The sequence below is a fragment of the Poeciliopsis prolifica genome, unplaced genomic scaffold (assembly GCF_027474105.1).
Source record: "Poeciliopsis prolifica strain line A6 unplaced genomic scaffold, Auburn_PproV2 SCAFFOLD022, whole genome shotgun sequence".
NCBI lineage: Eukaryota > Metazoa > Chordata > Actinopteri > Cyprinodontiformes > Poeciliidae > Poeciliopsis > Poeciliopsis prolifica.
Window position 1 is genome coordinate 972,394 of NW_026562397.1, and position 20,986 is coordinate 993,379.

General features: G+C 37.4%; 1 protein-coding gene across 4 annotated transcripts in view; it reads right to left on the minus strand.

Moving 5' to 3' along the window:
• The window catches only part of bcas3 (BCAS3 microtubule associated cell migration factor), a 304,415-nt gene that overhangs the window by 249,682 nt on the left and 33,747 nt on the right, over positions 1-20,986 (minus strand). For all 4 annotated transcript variants that reach the window (XM_055045602.1, XM_055045603.1, XM_055045601.1 and 1 more), the window contains exons 10-13: positions 18,971-19,047; positions 18,302-18,385; positions 15,190-15,360; positions 12,585-12,678 (exon numbers count right to left, since the gene is read on the minus strand). In XM_055045602.1, the coding sequence (XP_054901577.1) occupies positions 12,585-12,678; positions 15,190-15,360; positions 18,302-18,385; positions 18,971-19,047 (426 nt within the window). The remainder of the gene's footprint in view (positions 1-12,584; positions 12,679-15,189; positions 15,361-18,301; positions 18,386-18,970; positions 19,048-20,986) is intronic.

The following is a 20,986-nucleotide window of genomic DNA, read 5'->3' on the forward strand; positions in this document are numbered from 1 at the left end:
TAATGTAAAAGCATAAAGACAACATTTTCATAAGCACTTCCTTAAATGTAGACAAGAAAGCCACAGTATAAATTCTGGATTTATTTCAAATCTCTAAGATAACGATTTGGACAGAGTTAACAGACAGCGAGACGAGAGGAAGAGGAGTGAGGCTGTGGAGGCTTTAGGAGGAAAGACAGAAGAGGCAGAAGACAGTGAGGACATATTGATAGATTCCATCACTCCAACATAATCAAGATTTGGTTTGTGACCTGACAACACGCTGATGGAGTTCCTCTCATCCTACTCTTCATTCCTGAACTCTAGTGAGGAATTTTTCTCAGCATGGAGATGTAAATTATAAGCAGATTACACTGAGTTCCTACACACTAAATGCACAGTTTTTCCTTAAATAAATTGTTCTATACTTCCATTTCTATTTTTGATTTTTTTTTCTTTTCAGTTCTCTGAATTTCTGTCTTTTCCTTTCAGTATCACGGTTGCGTATTCCAGAGTTTCCCCCAGTGTATTATAACAATCAGATCGCTGGCGACTCTGCATGTTGGCCACTTTGCGCACTGTCATGGATTCATCTCTGAAGTTTACTTTGGCCATGATCCCTCAAATTGGCTCAGCTATATTGTCTCCCGTTTGTTCCTCTGTATCCAGCAGCAGAGATGCACTGTGCAGTGCATTTAGCTCATCGTGCAGGACCGGTCCACACTTGTATGTGGCTTTGACCAGAATTTGATTTCCGGGCCCCTCTTGCTCCAAACATCAGCACCACTAAAAGCATTTCACCGTGAATTTAGTGAAATCCGGGAGAGGGTGCCTCAGTTTAATTGACCGAGTGGTCAAATATAACTGTAGTTTACTAAGATGCATTAATGAACTGCTAAAACTCAAATATTAAACTGAGAGCATGAAATTGTTGCTATGGAAGCAAAACAATCTAACTTTGAACTTTTACAAAGTAAACGTGCCAACTACTTAAAATCTTAAATTTAAATGTTGGACAATTGAAAATCTTTTCATTTATGTTCCAGTAACATGATTACTCAGTAATACACTAACCACTGGGCTTAGCAAGTTTTCTGAGGGAAACCCTGAATTCTGTCAACAAATTACAGTAAAAGCTTACATGTGAATTCTGTCCAGCATCTTTGGTTGGCCTCCCACCATTAGATTTTACAATTCTTGTCACCAAAACTTTAGCTATAGTTTCCAACAATATCCCACCACAGTGCACAGCTATACTGACATAGCTAATCAATATGAAACAAAGACTTGACATTCTGAAGCACTGACGCGTTCATTAAGACAGATTTTTAATTTTGAGTAAAGAACTAAGGAGACGGATTTTGGGGGTAATCCATGCTTTTTTGTTGTTTGTATGATTTATTTTGAGAATGCACTTACTGTTTTGTAAATGACAAAAATGATTCAAGAAAGGCTATAAAGCGAATGAAAAAAAAAAAACTAAGCAGACTTGTAAAAGTGGTAAGGTAAAACATTATTTCAGTTTTACTCCCTGGGGTGGACCACACAAAGTCGGCCAACTCTACTAAGTCTGCAAGACAGATGCTAGGCAGTATGACAGAATTGTTGTGTCTTTAAAACAAACAAACAAGTCCATTAAACCAGCTATCGTTTGTTCCTGTCATAAAAGCCAGCTTTATCTCACATGATAGCTCGGTTTGGTTAAGTGCAGGGCTCAAGTCGTGTGTTCCTGTAAGGGAAGACAAGATGATAAGTATCTGCGAAGGAGAGCATCCAAGCATCTACTCATCTAAGGATCACCATGGCTGTGTGCATGCACACTGGAAATCACTAAAACACTGAACCACAGCGCAGCACAAGTGTAACCAACACTGACAGGCCCATTCATTTAGCCCCATTTTATTTGAAGCTCGTCAAACTGCAGAAAGTATAGGCCCTCACCATAAACAACATGCTCAACAAACCACACCAGAACAAACCCAGATCTGAACTGGTTTGGTCAGAAAAGAGGAAGCTCAGACACAAGCCCGAACCCAGAGTCAGAAGCTTTCAACAGAACGGAGAAACCATATCAATGATGGAGCCTAACAACTGGCCAGTCTCTGTCATTCTGAGGTCTCAACGACACAAGTAATACTAAAATAATTTGTCCTTTTCCTATGAGTTGTTCCACTTGGAATCTATTTTGTGGAAGCGGCAGTAGGTTTTAATTAGTGGCCAGGATTTATTGGGTGGCACGTCAAAAGTGAAAAGAGGAGGCTGGAATGGCAAGAGATTAAAAGGATTCAGCAACATGTGCAAGGGAGATGGAAAGGGAAATGGAACGCCCTTAAACATGAAGAAATATTAAGACGTCTAATAAATTTAGCACATTCATTAACTGTTAAAAGCTTTCTTTTTTGAGAAATTCTTGAGAAAAGATTATACAGAGGTGGAATGAGTGAGATAGAAGGGATAAGCAGTCGGGTCATGTATATTATTGAGTGGAGCCAAGCAAAGTGTGGACTGAGACAGTGGTTAGTTTTTCATGCTGTATCACAGCGACCAGAAAGGCAAAGAACTAAGGCCCAGGGCCTGTAAACTCTTCAAACCCACACCCCAAACGAGGTGCCAAGCCACAAGAAGCATTTGCGTCAACTGGGGATACAGAGAAAAAAGGAACGGGGCCCTTCTAATTATAGAGTCTGGAAACGGAAGCGCGGGGTGATTAGGAATTGAGGCGCTGCGGTCTGTTTATCTGGGAGCTTCCTCCCGCTCTCAAAGCCTCACTCACCCACGCTCCACTCCTTCTTTTAGTTCTCCTCTGCTCTCTGTTTTGGTCAAGCCCTGCCCTCCTGGTGGCTGCATTCTGCCCTCTGGCTTTCCAATGGATGAAAGTTGGCTACTGATTTCTGGCCTGAGCCAGTCTTTCTCTTTTGTTGATGCTGCAGTTAGGGCCCAAAAAAAAGTAAAGGCTCAAAGAGGCTGGAGCTTTGTGAGTGTCAGAGCCCAAGGATTGGGGATTTTGCGGCAGTGTTGAAATACAGATGCGCTCACCGAGAGGCGTCAGTCGGTTAGCCCGCAGGAAGGCCAAATTAAAAAGTAGCTGAGCCACTCGGCGGCTGAAAAGACAGGGTTTCGGGGAAACCAGAGGCTGGCCAGAGCATGGTTTGACACATCCTATTTATAACACCTTGTCCTATATGTTACAGTGTTATTTGTGATGATTTACAACTAGAAATTGTTGGCACACACACTTAGACGTGCACTAAAATGAAAGAGATGACCTCTAATTTGCCATGTGCGTAAGACATGCATGCATAGGGAACATGAGGAAAATTGAATAATCATTCCCATAAATGTCTGTTTTTAGTTTCTGTGACCCTTCTCCTAGAACTGAGTCTTTTGTTGTGTTTCTGCCCCATCTCTGTCAACCAAACAGAAAACATCTGTTGAAGGCCCATTAACAGTGGACAGGACATTCATTTACAAAGTGGTTGAAAGAGTTTTCTGCATAACAATTGCAGATGGAAAAAGAGGATGGCACAGAAAGGTAAAACAGAAGTGGAAAAACAAAAATAAGGAAGAGGTCGGCATCACAAAATGCTGCAGCGACCTCTCAAACTGCTCTTTTATGAGTTCTTCATATATTTTTGAATGTTCAAAATTCAGTTGACAGCTAAGATAAGTCAACCTTCTTCAGTGAAGACAGAGCATTTGCATAGATGGGCACGAAATCAAGTGGCAGTTCTACAACCGCCAGGCATGTGTCCAGTTTGTATGGTGCTTCAGAATTGCAATGTTGCTGATTTTTTTATCTTTTTTTTTAAAGCATCTACTACAGACTGGATAACCTGCTCATTAGAGCTCATTGTCAATGAACGCAGATACACAATAGGTTATTGACAGGGTATTAGGACACGCTTTCTGAGTATTAGAAAAAACATGACGATATGAACACAAAGTCACTCCATATTTTTCCATGGAACAAAAAGTTTGATGTTACAATGAAATATAAAATGTTTTCACAATAAATGTTTTCCCAAGATCCAGGCTTCCAGCAAGTCCTGATATTCAATCTCTATATCTGAAAACATAACCAATAAAATCTTAAGTCTTTGATGTTCACTCAGATAGTATGTAAGACTTATCCTGGTAAGAGAAAATAAACACAATATATCACTTAGTAAGCATTAGTGATGGGTCTGACAACACCGATGCATCGGCGCATGCATCAAACCTATCGATAAAACCCCGTGTTGGTGCGTGTATTACCTTTCTACAAATTACTGTTGGTTTTTATAAATTATTTATCATATTTATAATATATATTTATAATTATTTATAAATTATTGTTTACTGCAGATTTTTTTTACAACAGGAGAAGTTGTGTCAAAAAAGCATAACAGACTAAATTTCAAAATGTTGGAAAACATATTTTTTAAATAAAAATTTGTGAAAAAAAAAAAAAAACAGCACACAAGATTAAAGTTAGATCTTATATGCCCAATGTTGAGAAGCTGTCCAGTGATGTCCATAAACTGAAGTCACCTTAAACACGTAAAAACACAATCCTGCCATATAGGCACATATAATTAGTATCAAAGTGGTTGTTTTTATAAATTGAGTAGTGATTTTTGTCAGTTTGTATTTAGAATGACACTTAGCGAAACCATTGTGTTTTATTGCTCAGGTCCAAGAATTGTTGCATGTCAAAAGAGAAGAGGATGCTGCTATGTTTTACATTTGCACTGACTTGCTTGGCACTTGCACAGAAATCAAACTTAAATTGTATTAATTTAATTTTATATACTTTATCTTTTCAAAAGGCAGCTGCTTTATTTTTATAACTGCAAGTTGAGTTTTATTGCCCTCCGTTTGTTGCCCAGATAAGGTTCATGTTATTCACGTTCTGTTTTGCTGTTTTTTTGATCACACACTTAACGTGATTATTTACAAAAAGCGATTGTTATGCAAACTGTATTTGGGAGAAGATTTTCTGAGTTTCGAAAGGAAAAATATGATCCTTTCCCTGTCCATCTTCGTAATTAAAATGACACTTAAAAAAAAAATCTGATTTCTTTATTGTATTTCTTTAATTTTATCAATGCAACAAAACATAAAACATTAATATTGTAACAGAAGGTAAACTTACAGCACCATTGTAAAACATAATAGTCACGTGGTGCATCATTCCTTCCAAGACGCACTGCAGGGAAAATAAACATGTAATCATGAAAACTAATTATGTATAGACTCAGTTGTTTTGATAATAGGCTAAAATAGCTGATATAAATATTTAAAACCTGCTTTGCCTTCATTATAAGCAGCTCCAGACAGATTTGTTTTGATTTTTAGGTCCAATATGGCTGTTTCAACATTTTGGGTTGCCAACCCCTGGGCTAGGTCATCAAATTAGTCTGTCAACCACGGTGCCTGTAGGGATTTTCAATGTCCAGCAGGTCTCCGTATTCAGTGACAGTATCGACACAGTATCAATATAGTTTTCCTATGGATCAAAACATTTCATGACGCCTCATTTACCCTTCACTAGTGAGCATCATCTGCTTCAGCTGGAATTAAATTTGCCAGAACTCCAGCAAAGAAACCACAAAATTAAATATGAGCATAAGCAGGTTTCAGGTTAAGCATTAGGAAAACCAAAAGTCAAAAATATGTATTCCTAATGTAGCAGAAGGGGTGCAGTCAGACTAGTTCCAAATCTATTTTGACAAACAATTAACACACGTTGGTGTTAAAATGCTGTCTATTTAAATTTCTGACAAATTAAAATAAATTAAATGTCAAATGGACAAGATTATAAAGTTTGTTTTACACAAATACAAAAGAATTCTTATCTATAAATTGGCATATACTGTATTTTGACTCTAAATTGTTACTCCACTCCAAAAGATGAAAGCTACAAAGGGAAAGCAAAGAAAACATCAGAGTAAGGGGTTTCTCATGGTTCATTTGATGTACAGTGGGCTGAAACCAAGGGTTGTGTTTTTCTACATGCTCCACAGGCAGACCACCTGTGAGCACTTCGATGTTAATAGATATGAAAAAAAGGTGTTGTGTGTGGCTAACCTTGCTGACAAGCTGCTATTAGTTTGATATTCCTATGCTGGAATGCTGGTCTTTTTAACAGGGTAAAAAAGTCACCTAGCTTTAAAGCCGTGCCGACACAAAGGCAAGCACCGTAGCGGTCAAGTTCACAAAGCATGACTGGTTCTCAAGGTAGAGCTTCAGGCTTGTTCTTTCATCAACTTAAGCGGAAAACACACCACTTAGGTCCATTTTTATGCAGCATTTACATATTTGCACACTTCCTGCAGGGATTGTTTTAAAAGGAGAGAGGTTTCCACTGCAGACTGTCACAGGCGAGGCGGCTGTTTGCAAGAAGAAAAATCTGCTCACAGCAGTTCTTTTATTTTTTAACTCCAGGGTTATTTGTTGGTGAATTTTTAAATAAAAATTAAACTACTCTAATCATCAGATCCATTCCTCAGAAGCGAATCCCTTCTTTGAGCAGATAAACAGTGAGGCTGCAGAGGTAATCCTCTTGCATTAACATGGTTTCTTAAAATTGTATTTGCTTCTGGTAATCTGTGATGTCTCAATCAGTCACAGTTGTTGGTCCTAGAAAAAACTTCATTAAGTTACAACTGTCCATATCAACATCAAACAAATAGTCCACATCTTTATCATTGTATTAATCTAGCTGAATAACATTTATAATTTTTGACAACCAGATATGTCTTAAATATAAAGACTAACGTAGATCATCACATATATTAGTAACAGTGGATTTTTTACATAAAGGCACCTTTCAAATGAAGTATATTAATATTATTATTAGAACTACGTATACTACCACAAGTAGGGACCATTGCCATGGTTCCTGGGACACATGGTGCCATCCTTCCAGGTATTTAAACTAATTTACATATGTATTTATGACAGGTGGGCCAACTCTAGAACAGCAGCTGCGCTCTATTTCACACATATTGTGATGTGTATAAAAGGAAACGTGTGCAGCCCCTTGAGTGCGCATGGTTTTATACATATGAATTTTTTTGTGTCACCACTTTCAAAATGTGTCCCTGCACCAACTTTTAGTGTAAAAACCATGCACTCTTTTATACATGATGCCTATGAACTGTGTCTATGCTCTCGCTGGCAAAGAGAATAATCTTTTTCTCTTTTCCACTTCCCAGGCATGTTTGATTAAAGCATGCACTTTAACATCAGTTATAATAAGAGCCTGCTGTGCAAATGACATTTTAAAGTTTCTTTGAGACTTCTTTTAGCATCTTGCAGTCCGTTTTACTGAGAGCATCTTGCAGTCCGCTCTCAGTAAAAAACTTTTTGGAGGGCCAGACCTGGGTATGTTGATAGTTGCTGTAAATATTTTCCACTTGTAAACTATGTCTCTTGTAAAAAGCTAGCCAAGCTGTGTTTCTATTATAAATGTGTCAAATCTTTCTTCAAAATGTCTAAGATTTTTTTGGTAATATCATAGAACATAATTTTGGAATATCAGTAATTCCATTAAATAAGAAACACAATAAAAATCACAAGTGAAAAAGTTTATTCACACGATAAGTCTTTAAGAAATATCCCATGCCATCATTCTCCTACCACTTCTGTCTTTGTCTTTTCCACCAGCAGTGACATCTGGTTGTTGATCACACGACCCTTGTGATGTGAGAAAGTGTTTCCATTGCAATTTTGAGAAATATGCAAATTACAATAAACCTGAGAAAACGTATTATCCTGACACACCGTAACGAATAACGTGAGTTGTTTTATTTGCTCTGAGCAAATATATTTTCGCAATTGTAATTTGTGCAATTATATGGTCAATGGAAACACAGCTAGTGTACTTTGTTTCTGAAGACCATAACATGTTTCTGAAGACCATAACATGGTCTTATTCTTATTTCTTATTTCTTATTCTTATTTCAAATTCTTATTTCAGCAGCTAACAGCAAAGCATACCAGGGTCTAAAAGGCGAAAACATCCTTCAAAACATTAGGTGAAGATCTTCTAGTCATCATGTGATAAGCCAAGGTAGTATTTCAGCTACTTTACATGGGAAGAATGTGGGAGTCAATTTAATCTACACCAAATATTGTACATGTTGTAAAAAAGATATTCTTTTATCTTACTTTTTACATGACATGAAATATTCAGTAACATAAAAAATCTTAAATTATAAATTATATTAAATATCCAATTGAATTATTCAGTAGCATAAAAAATATTAAATATCCATCTACACAAAAAAAATATGACAAAGTTATCTCTTTTTCTTTTGGAAAATATTGCCTGAGTTTGACTCTCGGCTTGAACAAATTTTAAACTGTAGTCTCACTTAAGCTGCTTTTCCTCTTGATGTCGTCTCAGTTGGACACAACTGTACGGGTATTTAGTAACTCTACACTGTTGAGGTGTCTGGTGTAGAAACCACATCATGTCTACCAGTGAATACATATAGCAATTTACTTTATGGAAAATGAACATCTAATTTTCTTTTTTCTCTCTGCTATTAAAGCCAGTAGGTCATCCCACTGAAGCCTAGATGACAAGGTAGCATTTCTAACAAAAGTAGTAACTTAAAAAAAAAAAAAAAACTTCAGTCTATAGAAAACCCTGCAACATTACAAAGGTTACAACATTTTCTTTCCAAGACAGAGCTGGAAAACGTCAACAGTATCCCTCCAAAGTAATAACTGTAAATCACATGTGAGGCAGCTGTGAGTGCTAATTACTATCTTAGTGTGAAGACACAACTCAATCCAAGCTAAATGTGTGGCGAGAAGTGTGTGGCTGAGTCAGGCTGCTTGTGTGTGGGAATTCCCCTCGTGTTCAACATGTGCATGTGGGTTGAGCGTTTTTTCAGCGGCAGCCTGGTTTTTTTCACACATCAGTAAGATGCAGCGAAGGAGTTATTACACCACGGAGAGCTGCCTTCATGGCACAGCTGCCTCAATGGTCAGGCACGACAGGCCTGGCTATTCATTAGACCGGCATGTTACTAAACCAGGAATATGGTTTATGGGACAGTTCCGTGTGGGGAGAAATTTAGCCTTGATTCATCTGCCATTACCCAGGGCTTTGATGGGATATTCAAAACTTCCATATTCAGAACATCTAGATGGCTAAAAAACAGTTTTATGAGACTGAAAAAGGCAATGAAAGAGACTTTTCTCCACATTAGGATGAACACACAGTTATATCTGACATTTTTGTTCTTTATACTACTCAGGAAAGGATGTTAAATTTACAGTTACCTACTAGATTCATGTCTGAATGAATGAGTGAATAAATAATACTTCAATCCCAGAGGAAAATATATAATTTTAACAGATGAACTAATGGCTTTTATTTGTACTTGCTTCCAAGTTATTTCAGAATTTAGAATTTCTCCTTTATTTCTTCGTCATTAAAACAAGTAGAACCCATTTGTTTCTGTATGTGAGTGGTACGTATCTTGGGAGTTTCAAGGTTGTTTCTGTGGCCAAAAGAACATTTCAGAGGACAGCTCAGTTATTGTACATTTATTTCCACAGCAAAACAAATTTAAAATATTACCCTGCAAAGTGGGACAGCCTTAGAAAAGCAGAAGAATAATCAGAGGTCACCAACTCATATTACATCAACAGATGTGGAAGAGTTATGCTGGAATCCCAATAAACTATCCTTATTTCACATCACACTATTTCACATTAGCTTTTGGCTTTAATGACAGGTTCCAGCACCACCTATGACACTGTAGCATGCACTATGTGATCACCAGGATAAACAGGTTGTTTACAAATGTTTAGAAAAATTCAGCAGCATCAGAGTTACAACACTGAGATGTTGCCTATACCATACATGTATGTATTATCACAAAGGAATAAAAGCAAGAACAATGTAAACATTACACTATCAATTCAATTATAAGTTCCTACCACATCCCTAATATCCCATTAGGATGAATTCACTGAATGTTTATAGTGCATCGGATATCAAGATCCTTTGGTATGGAAAAATGTTTTAAATATAACAAAGCAATGACATTCCAGCAAATGTAGGATAACACATGCTGACTTGGTGAAGAGTGAAATAATAATTATTAATCCTAATACAAACACACTATAAAAAACAGAAATGGAAATGCAACATATATGCAGCATGCTTGTAACAGGACGACCTGATGTTTTACAAAATGCGTCTCCTTTTCTCTTATGCTTTTTGATCTGTCAATAGAAAAGAAAAGAAACTGTGACAGAAGCTGCACTTGATGTAGAGGCTACCAGCATTTTTGTCACAACTTTGCTCTTAATTGGAAAAATCTCCCACCAAAATATCTCAGATACTGTTACACCATTTAATGGCAAGCACAATGGACTGCAGGCAAAATAATAATTTGGTCACACGTGTGGCTTCTATGGTGTTAAATGATTTTTATCACTTTAATATAACATATTTTTATTAATTTTATTACTTTTTATTAATTACTGTTTACTTTTTTTTTTTTACCCAAAAATTTAGAGTAAAATAGGGTGAGTAGTGAAAAAGTAAAATAGAAGCATTTCTGAAACAGAAAAAAATAGAAGTGGACTGTCACACAGGGAGGCAAAACTTGCAGAACAAATGTTACTGTAATTCATTAAGAAAGATTTTATAAGATGTTAATGTGATTTTCATTAAGTTTGAAAGGCTGGTCGATCAGTTATTTCAGATATGTTCACTTTGTAGTGTTACAAACTTGATAACCAAGCAAAGCACTAAATCCTTATCAGTCTGAATGAGATTGTTGCAGAAAGACATTTAAGAGCTCAGAGTGGAGCCTGAAGGCTGAATCAATCACTCCATCTAGTGCCAGTCAGTCATAACAAATCCTTAACTTCTCTGGCAAGAAAACACGAGGACATTTTGAACTTGGCAATGCACCTAATAATCAAGTCAAGGATCATTGAGGATGATTAGAAAGAACGAGACGCAAAAGAAAACAAGCACACTCAGTGCAGCTGTTAAAGGAGCACTTTGCCACTGCACTTCATGTGCGTCCCTCTAATTACACCGCTAGGAATAGATACACAAATCCAATGCAACGCCGCAGAGTGCTAGGCGCCACACCAAAAGCTGGCAGCCTCCTGTTCACCCTTCAGAGAGCCTCTAACACACACAAGCCACTAAGGTTTTATAACTCTTCCCAGCCAAAACACTTGAGCTTTCCAGACTTAGTCTGAGTCATTTCATCATTTCCTTTTTCGTCTAACACTATTATTTTCGTCATGATGAGCTTGAACTTTCTTCCATGTCAGTGGCGCATGGAAGGAAGCACATGTTCAATATGTGCAGGTTCCAGTTCTCCTACTGGCAGTCCAACAAACCAGTCTGTCAGATCTGGATCCCAGTCCATCCTGGATTGTTATGAACATTCCAGATATTCTAGAATTTGTGGAAATTCACCTCCCAATCATCAGTCATCCATGGGTTCATCTGGAGTTGGTTCCATTAAGTCCAAACTCCTTTATCTGGGTTTCCTGTCCGGTTTTTTAGCAATGAAACTGATTTCAGAGACATGACATCTGGCGTGACACTGTTGCAATGAACGAAGAAGCTTCAAATTCACGGTGGAATATGGACCTTTACATTTCAGATACATTCATTCAAGAATTTCTAAATATCTATTGGAATGCATCCAAATTTTGCATCCTTTAGCATTATGGTTTGTTTGTAAAAACCTTGGCCATGCAAATGTAACATGGCCCTGATCAACTAAAGACATCTTTAAGAAAGCAATGGCTCCTATTCATGTACTGTGATAGAGATTCAACAACTAGGAAGATGTACAATCCACAGCTCTTTAATGGGTACAAAATATGTCCTGATCAAGTTCTTGATAATTAACTTGTATGACCTGGGATGTGTTTCTGATTTCTGATGAGAGGAATGAGGGACAGAGTCTAGACAACCATCTGTGGCCAGTCTTTGTCCATATTTTAATCCTTTTCCTGCTCAGACAGAGCTGCTCAGTTAGTCTTGAGTCTCAGTAAGTGAGGGATTCCTGGGGGTCAGGGGGTGAAAGTCATCTCTCAGCAGCTTTTTTATTAACTTACACACTCACACGCTGGGCAGAAGTACATGCTGAGAGTTCTCACACACAATATGACCCCAAACATCCACACTGATTCCTAAATACTGGGCATTGGCATGCTTTAAATTTTGTAGTTGCTTCTTTCAAATTTTCTGAACTTTTATCTTCATGAAACTAGTCTGGGGAAGAAGTGATTTAAATTATTTGATCTATAGTTCAATTGCTAAATTTGGTCAGCAACAATAAAAACACTACTCAGTTGTTTTTTTAACTTAATGAAGCAACACACACAGTGATGACCACAGGCACCACTGTGGTCTTCACCTTCCAGGCACTCTCCAGTTCTTATATATATATATATATATATATATATATATATATATATATATATATATATATATATATATATATATATAGTGCCAAGGACTGCACATTTTTTTGCAAGTCTTCAATGCAAGCCGTCTCTTAAAAAGCCGGCGTTTGTGTGTATGTCTTGTGCGTGTGTGTTTCTGTGGAAGTGGGCCTTACCACTAGGGTTGAATTGCATGCAGGATATGGGTTTGTCATGGGCTGGAAAGTGAGCCACCACTCCCTCTCCGTCCGAGTCCTCACTCACCAGGACCTGTAGTGTATACACACATGGACACAGACCCAAAATCATTTTCTGACAACAAATAGAAAACGGGACTTCCCCTTTTTCAAGAATTTATTGTTGACATTTTGGGTTTTGGTGTGAAAAGTGTTCTTTGGCATGCCAACAGAGAAACAACAGCCAGTTTGAGCTGTTTTCAGTAAGATGCCATCACCATCTCTTCGACAAAAGAAACACTTTAATAGAAAATCTTCTTCCACTGTTCTGAAAAGAAAGCAAACTCATAATCTAATCTGCATTTGAAAAATCCTATGCAAAAAATACTTAAACACCAACACAGGAAAAAAAAACATGCACAAATTTACTTCCGCAAATCAAATATTATCTTGTTATTACACTTTACTATGACTGAAAGCTGCTCTTAAAGTTGAATAAATTGTCTGTTGTAAAAAAATAAAAGAAAGGAGATGAGGAAGAAAAGCAAAATGCCTCTGACATGAAGCAGTTCACTGTTATTACGGAGAATCCAGACATGGTGGTTCTGTGAGAGAAAGATGCTTTTGCCCTTTGAAACACATCTGTCCTGTGGAGAACAGAGTGGTACACAGGGGAGGGAGTGTGACGGTGTCCCACAAGCTTTCTACTCCTAATGAGGAATTTCAAAGTCTAAAGAAAACGAAAATATCTAGAATTTCCAAAGGAAATCCTGGTTCAGTGCTGGCTTATTCCCCCCCCCGCTTCTGGAGATTTAACTTCTGGACTTTTGTTGACCGGCTGACTCAGTCTTCATGGTTAGTGTACAGTTACAGTGTGTCACTTAGTGACAGAGAGCAGACTTGCTTTTAAAGGCCTGAGTCTGACGTACAAGACACAAACTAAATGCAGAATACAGAGTCATAGGGGAGGCAGTGAGTGTGTGTGTCAATGGTATTAAGCTCCCACGGCTCATTAAATATATGACAGCTTCTGCGCTTTGATTAATTACAATGTGGTAAAGCTGATGAGAACAAGAGGCAGAAAAACGTTCAGTGTTTCATCTGACATTGAGACAACAACTGGTAAAGTTCCAACTGTGTCAATATAAAAGCACTAAGCACCATTGGGTAGTGCTGCATTTGCACCTTGCCTCAAATAACAAGGTCTGTACAAAGCATTTAAATTATTTATTAAAACAAAGTCTTCTTGAAGTAGTTTTTGTGGGTTGTTTTGTGTTTGTGTTTGGTCTTCCCAAAACCTGTCACTCATGGCAGATGACCTCTCAAACTCAGCCTTTCCACTGTCACCACATTCTTGATCAGGAAGAGGGATTGCTGCAAGGTCAAAGTATTGCACAGATAACTTTTGACTAACTGGTAAAATTCTAAAATAGACCTTCTGGTATTACATCTAGATACAGTAGGAAGTCACTAAATCCATGGTGCTTATATGCGTGGGATATAAACACCATGATAACTTGCACATTTTGTATTGTTGGAAGTTCATTAGTCTAACATGACATTTGTTGTAAATGTGTGTTTTTAAATAACTGATTGAGTTTTCATAAAATAATGTGTTAGAATGCCATAGTCAAGAGTCTCGTTCAAATCCTTTCCCACCCAATCAGACTAAGTCTGCACTATTGAAAAAGAAGAACAAGAAAATATATGAACCATGTAGCGACCCCAAAAACTTACCGCTACATGGTAAATGTAGCGGTAAGTCAAGGGGTAAACTTGAGTTTGCGCTCTGTATTGGGCAGATTTGTTCATAGGGCAAATTTATCTTTTGGGTGATCTGAATAGGTGGACTTTCAGCCCAAATCTGGTGACAGTCACCATGGAACTTGGCCTAATAGGAGAATAAGAGGAGGAGGCTAAGGAGATGAATGAGGAATAAAAGAATCAGAAAATAATGAACAAGAAACCTCAACAGACTTTCCTTTTCCTTAACCTCTTACTCTTTATCCTTATCTTCGTCCTCCACTTCTTCTGTGATTTTAATCCATATTACGTTTTTCTCTAATTAGACTAAGACCCAAAGCATTTAGTAGTTGGTAATCTTCTAAAATTTGTTTGTCAGGGCCATGATCTGACAAAGAAAGTTAGAGTGTGGCTCAGGTCCCGTAAAACGCACTGCATATAATCTTAAACCTTTTCTAGATGACTGTCAGAGTTGTTTAGTTAACATAGCAGATTATTTTCAAAGGTTGATGAATGGGTGAGCCTAATCAGGAATTTACAAATAAAGTAATTAAAAATGGTTATGAACAAGTACAAGGACCACAGTCCACTAACAATTCTGTTGTACGTTTCGTTTGTGACTAACTGATCTAATTGGTGTCGACATAAGCAAGCAAAGGGTAAGTAATACATTGACATGTTATATATATATATATATATATATATATATATATATATATATATATATATATATATATATATATATATATATATATATATATACACACACACAAATAATATTTACAATTAACTAATCATAAGCAGGAATGACAGAAATCATGAGTTCAAGTGTTGTGAAGAACCCTGTGTTTCATTAGCTGACCTGTCCTTCGCCAACATTGTCTGTGTCAATGATGGTGATCACACCAGGACTATGGGGGCTGCGGTGACTCGCACTGTGAGGGGTCCCCTCTTCGTCGGGTGTGACTGCCGGTAGGGTGCCTGCCAGCTGGGTCACAACTTTGCCCACCATTGTTAGGCCTGTTTTCAAAGTCTGAAAAAACGTTTTTAAAAAAGAGTTATTTTCATCAGATCCACACATCAGAAATCAGAAATCTAATTCTGCATCCATTTGCTCTACTTTTCTAAAACAACAAAATCGCAACTCGGAAGCACAAGGTATATACTTGAAATACAATCTGTGTGGGTGTATACAGCATGCTTTCTTGATTTCCACTGATAACTTGTAGTGCTGATTATTTGTAGTCTTGCCGCCACAAGAGACTCCAACGTGTGTGAGAGGGGCTCCTCTGTGTCAGCTTAAGGTCCAGCCAGGGTGTCTGGCTCAAACACACCTCTGTGGCTCAATTGAGGGAAATGGATAGTGCTGCTTAAGTGGAGTCTATCTCACGTACTACACTGTCTTAGTCTAATGGAGTCCAATGCATGTGACTGAGTGTCTGCGTGTGTGTAAGCGCCAAAGGGGCCCTGGAGAGCCTAATCAAGCATTCAGACTAGGCGGCCCTGTCAATACACCATGGCGCCTCCAGTTTGTTGGGTCTGAAGATCACCTACTGTCTCTCTTTGCCACTTGGCCAGGCACACTAACAGTGTCTACTGCCTGGGTGCATTTACGTGTGTAAAATGTAAGAAATGCCATCAATTATTAAGAGAGGCGTTTGGCCTCTAATTGATCAACACTAATGTGTTTTCTAATCACTGCAGTTGTGGAGTTCTTCGTGGTAGTCCAAACAGGGGCTATTGATTTAGTTAGGGGGAGGGGCCCGGGGGAGACGATTAAGTCAGATGGTTGACAAAAAACAGCCTGATGTCGCCATCTGAGCACATTTCAATCTAATTTGTGCAAAAGGTCTTTCTAAATCATATGCAAAGTAGTCATCAGCAAAAGGCTTGGTATGGCCCAAAGAGCGCATACAGGACAGAAACAACTGGATGGTTCTGGCTATCTCTCTTTAATCTTTCTTATAAACAAAAGCCATTACACTTTAATGTTGCCCCTTCCCCCTTCTGCGTCTCTGTCTCTGGACATCAGCACACAGAGCCAGCGTGTCGCGCCACGAGCCAAAATGAGATACCTTGTCATCCATATTGAGATATATGTTTCTAAATGAGGAGAGGGCACGCGTGCAGAATGCCTGTCTTCATATCAATAGCCCTGCTATGGAACAGCCTACTGACATCCTGCTAACCTCCTGATGACACTGTTCTTTTTTATGGTAATTACAGAATTCACACACTTGCTGTTTGATACACTTAATCTAAAAATAAATCTTTATCTCTGTGACTAAATAAACAAACTACAATCCCCACAAGGGATTGTATTAGCATATGCTGGTCAGTGACTAAATGATGCCAGGAATACATTTAACCTAAGATCAGAGGTGAGCCGTTAGTGACTCATTTTAGAGCCACTCCCCAGTGGAGACAAGTGAACCAAGACCAATGGCGAAAAGCAGATTACAGGGCGAACAAAAAACAGGCAGGTTGATGAAGTGTCTCATAAGCTCAGAGCCAGTCAGCCAGGAACAGCTAGGCAGATCCAATGTCAATAGATTTACAGATGGTGGAGGCAGAGCTGGAAAGGCTGTTCTCTCAACAGTTTGAATAAGTAAGAGTTCAGAGTTCCAATGATAAAACATTTCTTTAAGCAGGCACCAATCAATTCAAGGAAAAATTCTCAATATGCATCACTCTACTAAAACATGGGTGGAAAGTGAGAAAAACAATTATGTACTATAATCTCCAAAATGTATTCAAGCTTTTTAAAATGCATTTACATTTGGTCTTAATACAACTGTAGACTTCATTGTATTTCATTGGGGTTTTATACAATCAAACAACACAGAGCAGTGAAAATGTGTGAAGTGGAAGGTGAGTGAGGCATAACCTTTTCATCCTCTTTAATTCTGATACTTCGGATGCAGTTAACGATTATCATAGTAATTGATTATCTGGGTGTTTTTAGATCTAAATTTTCTTTGGACACATTTATAGATTAAGATTACATCAACATTAAGTTATTTATTTTATATTTAAGGTGTATTTAAATTACCATATATCACTTAGATTACATAGCTAGTCAACAAATAAGCAAGTTCCCCTTGTGGATCAATAAATTATATTCTATCCTAATCTAATCTATACTATTCTTCTCACAAGCAGATGATTGGATAACCTAATTGGAAAAGTGTGAAGCTCTTTCTAACAGCCTTTCTAATAGTCTTATGTTATGCAATTTTAGAAAAAATAAAGAATGCAAATAAGTCATTCAATTCCATTTTTCAATAACAAAATAAACCTAAACCATTGTAAAAGTTAATAATGCTTTTGTTGCTTAACATGCAATGACATCTATCTTTTGGCGAACTCTAGATCATTTGTAGCAAACGATGCATCTGTGGCTAAATACATCCGTCTGATATCAGCATGTGACAAGCTCAACCCTTTCTGTTCAACTTACCATCAATACTGGCAGAGCCAGCGTCAGGTCAATTCCAAGTTAAAGTTCACCATGAGCAATGTAAAGGTCATAGGTAACATGTCTGCATGTAAAACCTATGTGCAGTGCCTCACATCACCCTCAAAACACAATCTCCAACATGGTAGTGGGAGAATCATGCTGAGAGGATATTTTCTTTATATCATCTTCTTAAAATAATTGCCTATTTATAAGAAGTTCTTTTTTAGGCCATTATTGTAAGAAGGTAAAAATATGGGATATGGAAGCTAAACAAAATACTGGTGGCACTTGCTGAGGAGAAATGAAAACCTGATAGCACTGCACACATTGATCATTTTTCACAAAGGTCCAATACCTTTAAATTAGTAATAACTGAATCTGTTCATTTCAATACTAAACACAAGTTAGCATCAGCAAAAAAGTGTGGAGTTGAGACGAAATAGCTGTCCTGCAGGCAGCTTATATAATTTCTTACATTAAAACAATGGTAGATGGAAGAGAAGTGTGAGCTTACTTTAGCAGCATTGATCACTGTAGCTGTGTAGGACTGTGCGTTGTCACCACAGACTCCTCCATGAGACTGGTGACATCTTATTAACTGCCATAAAGACAAACATACAAAGCAATAAGGAGACTGCTGGAGGTAAACAATGAGAAAATCTGGAGAAATTTACTGAGTTCGACTATCAACCATTGCTAGATTGATTTTCTTAAGGGAAAAAAACTGAAAGAGCTGGAGAAACCAAACAGCCAATCTCCACTAATTTAATTTCAAACACAACATCCCTTGAAAAGCCCGGCCCCAGTCCTGCTCCAACTGTTCAAAAAGCTACATTTTGTCATTTCCGAAAATCCTCCTCAGGCAGTCACACAAACAGTGGTCCCATCTGTCAATTACTTGAGTGGCCCAGCACCAAAACACGGTTATGCATTAAATGTATTGCAGAATCCTCCAGCAGAACATTCTGGTTTTTGTAAATACTTAACAATGCCTGCACATCTGTTGATTTTCAAAAATGTTATCATCTGTAGTGGACTCTTCTTAAAATGAGTTGTTTATCCAGACAGATTAAAGAAGCAGAAAACAGATAAAAAGCATTTTATTTTTAGGGTAAATATGTCGTTTCTCTGAGATAAGGCAATTCTGTTATATGATGAATGTGTGTGTGTGTGTGTAGACCACCTTGTTCTCAGCGTAGGCGAGCCAGCGGCTTCCCAGAGCTATTGGATTGAGGCAGGGCCCCGGGCACGGATAGCAGCCTGAAGACCCACAACAGACGATTTTACCAAAAACACAACAGTAAACATATTAAATCACATAATATGACAAAGTTATTTTGATAAATAACTTTGTCATCTAGTAGTGCAAAGGATCAACATACACCCACTGTCATTAATGTGTTTGTATGCAGTCTCTGTATTTGGAGAATAAATGGGAGTTTAATGAGGGTGACGTATATTTGCGTGTCTGTTGGGGGTGCACAGCATGACCTAATGGAGTCTGTGATACCCAATAAATTGAGGATGCTTCCTTTGTTCATTGACCAACATTATAGTCCCTTTAGGGATAGACAAACACACACACACACACACACACACACACACACACACACACACACACACACACACACACACACACACATTCAAGCGAATGTGACCTATACTATAAGTAAAAGTGGTTAGATGTGAGAAAAGAACCCATGTAATCACACACAAGAATGATCAGTCAGAGCAAACATACAGAGAAAGGTGCTTAATTAGAGTCTTTCTTTGAACAGAATTTGAACAAGGTGAAGCTAAAACTGCCACATTCAGAGTTCTGGTTGGAACAGCTTTATAGTAAAAAGTATCTATTTAAGTATTTAAATGCAAAATGTATGTTTTTGTAAAGTTTTGGCTTAATTATTGCTCTGAATCTGTTGTTCTTTTGATTAGTTTAGTCAATTATCAAAATACTTTTAATCACAAAAAGGGGTGGAAATTAGCATATGCCAGTAGCCAAATGATAATGAACATGTTTTGAGATATTTTAGTAATAAGAATAATTATGAATTTTAATGAAAAACGTAATAAGAACAACAAATAGAACAGTTAGAAAACACCTACTGATAGCATGTAAAAATGTTTTAAAATGCAGACACATCTTGTCTACTATTTGGGGCAGTTGTAGCCAAAATGTGGAACTGTTCAGCATCAGAAATTATTGCAAGAATGTTAGGGTTGTGTGGTTAAATTTGCTTAGTAATCACTTCAAATGAACTTACTGCACTACACCTCTGTCAAGATGTCCAGGCTTTGTTATGTTAAATTAGTTTGTATACATACATATATATCGTAAACTTATTGTCAGTAAATTGGTTTTCATAGTGATAAGAATCATATACTTTATGTCATTTGCTTGTACTGGTAGGATTTTGTACTTGAAAGAAAAAAAGAAAAACAGGTAAAATGTCTGAGTGGCCAGTGAAACATTTTTTATTTCCATCTATTAATCTATTTAACCAAATTTATTGTTTCATCCATACACAGGGAAAAAAAAAAACATTTTTTTACATTTACTTGGTTTTATTGTGCACATCGGCCCCACACAATGACAAAAAGTAGAACTAACTTAATTTCTGTCTTTCGCTCAAGTACTTAGTGCCTGTCAAATCAACAAATTTTATTTACATAAGATTACATAAAAATATTATGTTCAACATACAAAGGTTTTATGTGTTATCACAATATAAATATATTATGTAGTAGCATAAACATCTGTTAGCAGATATAAAACTGTTTTTTATCTCCATAACTTATTTTTGGTTGGCAGTATTACTCAATGTAAATATGTCCCAGAAAATTTTAATTCTTTTTTTTTTTCAAGTTATTAGAAATGTGCAGTAATTATTTCCTTGCTAATGTAAAAAAATATAAAAATCAACTGATTTTTGACAAAAAAAACCCTGAAAGAATGCAGGTGCATTTTTTGCTTCTTTCCTCTGCTATAACAAAGAGTTTGGATCAACATATAAGAGTTTTCTCATCGCAAGAGTTGGTGCTTTATGGGCGGACATAGAAAGTGCTAGATAAGCCCAAACTCCAGATTGGAATTGGGAGTCAAATGTGTGGACAAAGCTGTCATTTAAAATGACATGAACTCTGAGTTTAACAGCTGAGGTTTGGCCTAAACTGGCTCGTGTAACACAGCACCAGGTCC